The sequence below is a fragment of the Sinocyclocheilus anshuiensis genome, unplaced genomic scaffold (genome assembly GCF_001515605.1).
Source record: "Sinocyclocheilus anshuiensis isolate Anshui unplaced genomic scaffold, SAMN03320099.WGS_v1.1 scaffold415, whole genome shotgun sequence".
NCBI classification, from domain to species: domain Eukaryota; kingdom Metazoa; phylum Chordata; class Actinopteri; order Cypriniformes; family Cyprinidae; genus Sinocyclocheilus; species Sinocyclocheilus anshuiensis.
In genome coordinates, this window is record NW_015552655.1 from 364,617 (window position 1) to 371,518 (window position 6,902).

At 35.3% G+C, this 6,902-nt stretch overlaps 1 protein-coding gene across 4 annotated transcripts in view; it reads left to right on the top strand.

The window, feature by feature from the left end:
- The first annotated feature begins 423 nt into the window (after nucleotides 1-423).
- slc12a7b (solute carrier family 12 member 7b) overlaps nucleotides 424-6,902 on the top strand; it is a 64,210-nt gene continuing 57,731 nt past the window's right edge. For all 4 annotated transcript variants that reach the window (XM_016458810.1, XM_016458811.1, XM_016458813.1 and 1 more), the window contains exon 1: nucleotides 424-684. In XM_016458810.1, coding sequence (XP_016314296.1) covers nucleotides 528-684 — 157 coding nt within the window. In that variant the 5' untranslated portion in view covers nucleotides 424-527. The remainder of the gene's footprint in view (nucleotides 685-6,902) is intronic.

The window sequence follows — 6,902 nt, forward strand, 5'->3', positions numbered from 1 at the left end:
TATTTTGTAAACAGTGGTTTAACATTATTTATTTCTTGAATTCCTTGATCTTGAAATGGCTTTATCTATAAAACATAAATTATTATTATATTTAAATAAATAAATATTCATTAAAATAAAATAAACAATGCTTTAGAACAAAAATAATAGGGAGTTATTAACATTAAAAAAAAAATTCTGTTGAAAAATGGTTTAACACTTTTCATTTCTTGATTTCCTTAAGTTAGTAATAGCACAATTCAACTTTTTAAATACTTAAACATTAAAGGGAATAATTCTAGTTAGGCTTCATCGATGGAACTGTAGCACATCAGACACAAACTCTGATCTAGTAGCTCATGGATCTGTTATTTATATGAAGCCCCGTTCATCTCTCAGCCAATGAGCGCAGCGCGTTCTGCACATTCACGCCTCGCTGCGCGCGCGCTCACACACTGTCAGATTAGCGGCGATGAATCACGCATGTAAACCGTCTGATCACTGAAGTTTATGAGACACCGGACAGGTCCGACCCACGGACAACCAACATGAGCGAGAGGTTTCTGGTCGTGCCGGTGGCGCACGCCGGCGAGAGCGCGTTTGGAGACGCACCGGACGGAGACTCTGTGTTTGACGCCGGTGCCGGTGAGGAGCGGCGGGGATCGGTGCCCATCCTCCGGTACAGCAGAGAACCCAACAAATACGGTGAGACGACTAGAGGTCAATCGGCCAGACGGTCGTGTTCTCATTAACGAAGAGCCGTTATGTTGATTATAACAGGAGCGTCGCGCGCGTCCAGAGCGCAGTCAGTAGTTTGTCGCGTCGCGTCACTCGTGTAATTTACAGTGTAAACAATCTGGAAGCAAGTGAAGAGAAACTTCATAATCGTTTTGGCGTTAATAAATGAAGTCACATACAAACTAACGTTTGCAGAAAGATCTGCGTGTTTTAATTGTTTAGTAAGTTCACTGAAGAGTTTCGTGCAGCATTTTTTCTCTACTATGGAAGTTACTGTGGACCAGCAGCTGTTTAGTTACCCACATTCTTCAAAGTATGTTCTTTTGTATTCAACAGAAGAAAGAACTTGCAGGTTTAGAACAACCTGGGTAAATTATGATAGAATTTTCATTTTTGGGTGAACCATACCTTTAAAGTGACAGACACATCTGTGCTTCTAAAGGGATAACCCTATTGTTTTTTTATTTGGATAGTCTGTTAGAGCTTGATAGACATAATTATTATATATTTTTAGACATTATTAGACAGATGAATTAATAGATTATAATTAATGTTAGACCCTATTTATTAATTTATAATTTATATTAATCATAAATATATACATAATAAATAAGCATATATGTCATATACAATTTGACATTTTAAAAAGTTAAAAAAAATGCTAAATTATTTAGATTTAATGTAGTCCTAATTTAAGCAAATGAATAAAAAAATAAAATAAAAATTAATCTCATCCAGGGACAGCTGCAGAACTGTCAAAGAAAGACTAATAAGAATGAATCATTTACATACATGAGCATGTTTTTTCATGGTGTATTGTTGAGCTGTGAGCTCCTCTACACTGTAAAAAAAATTCCGTAAAATTTACGGTAAAAAACCGGCAGCTGTGGTTGCCGGAATTTTACCGTAAAAAATACAGTAGCAACGTTTTAGGTTTTACGGTTTTATCTTAAATTTACAGTTAAATACCGTAATTTCATTAACTGATATAATGTTAATATACCAACCTATTGAAGTACTGAAATCTGTTTTGTACCTTTGTAATACACTGATAACCACCAAATGCAGGAGGTGAGTGGGGTGGGGGGGTCGTGAATGGGTGGCTGGCTGAAGGTGGCAACCCTAGTAACACGTGTTTATTGAAATGTCTGACATGAGTAAAATGACTGAGTGTTTCAGACTAAATACTAAAGACTGAGGTGTTTAGTTCAGTACCTGTTTGTTTATTGTAACTTCCAGTTGAACATTAATTCAACATTTAGCTTTATAAGGTTTATTCTCATTAGTCAAATATCCAGGAAATATGACAGTGCTGCTTAATTTAAAATGTTACAATGTGGTCTTAGGCTGATGATACACAGGGCAACTTTTTGAGCTTTTTGATGCTGCTTGTGCACTTTCCCATTGAGAATGGGTAACAAATTTCTATCTGTTAGATTTCTACCTGGTTGCCCGTTGACAGCAACATTGCTCAAAAGGTTGCCCGGTGTATCATCAGCCTCAGTATTCTTTCCCTTACAAAAAATAATCATAGTTGCAGCTCCAGTAAACTGTCCTTAAAATTCAGAAATTAATATATATTATATTATATGTAACAAAATGGAAATTGGTTTTATTTTAGTGGTGACCATGTTTTTTATTTTACTTATAAGGATGGCATATTTGTCTGTCTGTATTTTGCAGCATATTTATATTTTTAATATTGTGTGTATTTGCATTAAATGCTGCTGGTTGATTGCATTTACTTTATAATAGAAATAAGCACAGTAGGAGGGTTTGCTGGTGAAATTGTGCAGAAAAATATGCGTTAGTTTAGATCCTTATAATATTAAACAAAATGTACATTTGCTTAGTCTTTATTATTCTCATTTGTACTCTTTTTATTTTTTTTAGTCCTGACTGAAACGTGATGATGTGATAGCGTTTTATGCAACATGAGGCCCTTTTGGTTTTACATGACTGCCTGAGTTCAGAGGCTTGTCTAGACGTGTCTTGGGACACTTTTCATGCTCAGCTGTCTTCATGAATTACCATGACACATCTGTTTGTTTTCCAGCTTAGAGATCTAGCAACCTACATCTGAAAATACTAACAAAACAATGATTTACGTGAGTGATTCTGGTCTTTTATAGTCTCTCTTTGCTCTTTCATTTATTTAATGAGGTCTATCTCCATGTCGATTTAAGGAAGGAAATATAGAACCAACTGCATTAGTGTAATGCATTTTAGGGTCTCTCTGCCTGGTGTCGGTCTTTATCTTTAATAGATTTGAAAGCTTATAATTGACCCTTCATTAAGTGTAGGCCTCTTAAAACAAAAGTGCCTTTGATTATCTACTTAAGCACCAGTCACACAGTCTATAAAGAAGTTTAAAGTAGTGTTATTGCAAGAGCTGATCTTCTGCTGAAGGTCTGAAGCCCATAAGAAGGTCCAGGTGATCCGGAGACAGCACTTGCTTGAGGTGCAGTAATTAAATATAGGCTATACAAAATCGAAGTTCAACATCTTGTTTCAAAAGTTTTGCTTGGTGTTAATCATATAAAGACAATGTTAGTAAAGGGCACTTTTGGTCATGTGCTTTCCAAAGCTTCCCAATGCATTGAGCTGGTTCTAAGAGCAGATCAGACACATTAGTGACACATGAGTTTCATTTGTTGGCATGTGAAGTGCCTTGCCTTTGGAGAAGTGCAAATAGGAGTCAGATGGTTGGGCTGGGGAGCGTTGGATTAGGTTACACAATCATTATGGGAGTCAGGAACATCTCTATTCCTATATGTGGTGATGCTCTCAGACATTACTCCCAGACCTAGAGCAATGCTGAGCAATTGCTTAAGTTGCTCCTAAACATTATGCAATGTTGAGGTCTTGCAGACCCTGAATAGTACTAGATAAGGTCGCACATCCAAACCCAACCCAATGCTGAGACCTTGTTCCAAATAATGCAGGCCAATAATGTTGGGTTTTCATTGTAGAAGCATATTGCAGCTTGTTGCCCACCATAACAATTACAAACTTACATGCAACCAAAAATAAATCCCTTTGTCTAGGAAATTAAAGAGATATTCCAGGTTAAATACAAACTGGAATATTGTTGATTAACACAAACTATAATATGGACTCCCATAATTTGTGAAAATAAAAGACGTTGACGCATATTGTATGCAAAAGTCTTTTTACCTACAATGTAAATCTATAGGGTGATCATCCAAGTTGAGGTATAAGTTGAAAGTATTTGGTGAAAAATTAAATAAAAGCTAGTTTTGTAATTTGTAAAAGCTGATGTTGTCTTAGGACTAAATGTTTTTCATTTGATGTTGATACAATGAAGAATTTCTATTTATTTATTCTAATTGTTTATTATATACATAAAGTCAAGGAGACTGCAAAAGTGCACAATTTACAGTTGACATTAAGACATATTTAGAAATATCTAAGTAAAAGCTTAAAAGCAACACAAATTATGCATCTGTAAAAAAATTTTATGTGTACCCCTCACATGATGTTTTCAATATATTTGGTCCTTAATTAAAGAAAAAATTAATTCCATTCAAAAGAGCAGTAAAGCAAAATGAAAGTAGTATTAAGCCTGGAATATTTGTGGTCATTTTCTGCTGTTTAATGGAAGTTTTTGCACCCTGACCAGTGTGTGTTTCTGCATCATGCTGTGGTCTCATCTCAGTAGCTGGAGGTCATGTGTTGGAGGGTGGGTGGTCTTCAGTCAAGGTCAGGGCAGATGAGAAAGAGAAGAGGGAATTATTTTTATTTAGCACATTTCTCCATCAGGGTACTGTGAACAGCTGACTCAAGCAACCCTGTTCTATCTGTGTTGTTTATGTTTGTCTACACAAGTTTCTGTGCACCAACATTTCCAGTTACCAAAGCAAAGTTTCTTCTTTTCTTCTAACATATAAACACAAAGCGTGCCGTGCAGTTTGTTTCTGTGCTTCTGGGCAGCAATAATTAGCTTTAGAGTTCAGGAGTTATTTGCAATTTTATCGCTCTAATTGGCATCATAAGATGACAATCATGTGACTTTCTGAAAAAAAATATCCAAACATAGGAAGCAAATTTATAATGCCTTTTAGCCAGCAGTATTTTATGACTGCTAAACTGTTAAGCTATTTTTTAAATTATTTTTTTTCTTTTTTCTTTTTCTTTTAGTAATTTTATTGTGTGTTTATGTCATTTTTATAGTTTTTTCCTGTTAGTTATGTTAGTAATTGCCTTGGTAGCTAGCTTTTTTTTAATGGTTTTAGATTTAGTTAAATAATAACCCTGCTTTTAACATCACTTTTTTAGGCCAAATTCTAAGCCAGCGTCACCAAGCACTTGAATACAGAAATCCCAGAATGCACTGCAATGAATGCTAATAATATACATTTACATTTTAAATGTAAAATATCACTAAAATGTTTAAAAGTAGTCTGTTTCACTCAATATGCACATTGTAGAAACCTTGAGTAGAATTGAAATTTATGCACATGAGCATTTTGAAATAGAGCTATTGTTTTCCTCTTGGAGTGTTTTGTTTTTTCCACTGCACGCTTTAAGCACAATCACTGCATGACTCATCTCAGCCGATCTGAGTTGATTATTCTGTGAGAAGTTGCCCAGACTCAAACAGGGTTCCTCTTCCTCTCTGTTCTCCACTGTGAGGAGTTTCATTCCCATCAGCCCCGTGTTAAAGAACAGTGTGCTCTTGGCTCAGGACTCTTGTTTTTCATGTCATCACGTTCCGTCGCTCAAACATTGCTCAGGCGTTGAAAGTAGCAGGTGGTGGTCTCTTAATGCTAAATACACTTTGACAGTCAGAATCAGTTTGATGTTATATGTGTGTTTGTGTTTTGGGGACATAGGGCACATAAACATTTAAAGAAACATTTCACCTTTATGTATGAAATATATAAAATCTATATGCCTTACTTTATTCCACAGAGATGTCAGGTAGACTGTTTTAAGCTAATTATCCAATCATGATGCACTGTATATGCGCATATTCTAATGAGGTTTATGTGGCAATGGAGGAGAAGAATATTCACACAAAAACGATTCTATGATTTCAGAAGGCTTGAAATATAATATAAACCAAGATGTGCCTATGGACTACGTTTAACCGAGCAAATCGGGACATTCACAGAAGTTTTTGTCAAAATTATGACCAAACATTCCTCCAGTAATGTTAATGGAACATTTGTTCACAGTTATCTGGTCTTTAATATGTGTGTGTTAGCACAAAACCAGACATCATCAGAACTTGTTTGCTGAAATGTTTTAGGTGGATGTTTGTCTAACATTTTTTAAATGTTAAAGGGATACTCCACCCCAAAATGAAAATTTTGTCATTAATCACTTACCCCCATGTCGTTCCAAACCCGTAAAAGCTTCGTTCGTCTTCAGAACACAATTTAAGGTATTTTGGATGAAAACCGGTAGGCTTGTGACTGTCCCATTGACTGCCAAGTAAATTACACTGTCAAGGCCCAGAAAAGTATGAAAAGCATCATCAGAATAGTCCATCTGGCATCAGTGGTTCAACCGTAAGGTTATGAAGCGACGATAATACTTTTTGTACGCGAAGAAAACAAAAATAACGACTTTATTCAACAATTCGTCTCCTCTAAGTATGAAAAGCATCATCAGAATAGTCCATCTGGCAACAGTGGTTCAACCGTAAGGTTATGAAGCGACGATAATACATTTTGTACGCGAAGAAAACAAAAATAACGACTTTATTCAACAATTCGTCTCCTCTCCGCATTTTGGAGAATAACCAGAAAAACATTTTTTTTTGTCTCTGCATGTTCTAATGAGTGATAGTTTCAAATCAAGAAACAGGCTTGGGTTGCCTGATAATATTAATAATAATAATAATAATATGACTTTTTTGTCTCTTAGAAATGCACATTTGATAGTAGCTTGAGTTAGGATGCAGAGGTACATTTTTGTTCATTATCAAAATCAAAAAATTGTAGCAACCTCAGTTTTAGATGGTTACATTTATTCTGACCAAGTTTTTATTTATTTTTATTTTTTTATTTTTTATTAAGCATTGGTCTCCCATAGTAGCATACATTTAAATCATGATAAACACAGTTAAAACCACACATATAGCACCTCAATACCATGGTAAAAATATAACTATATGGGTTTTAAGTAGCCTATTTGTATGAAAAACAGTAGTCTAA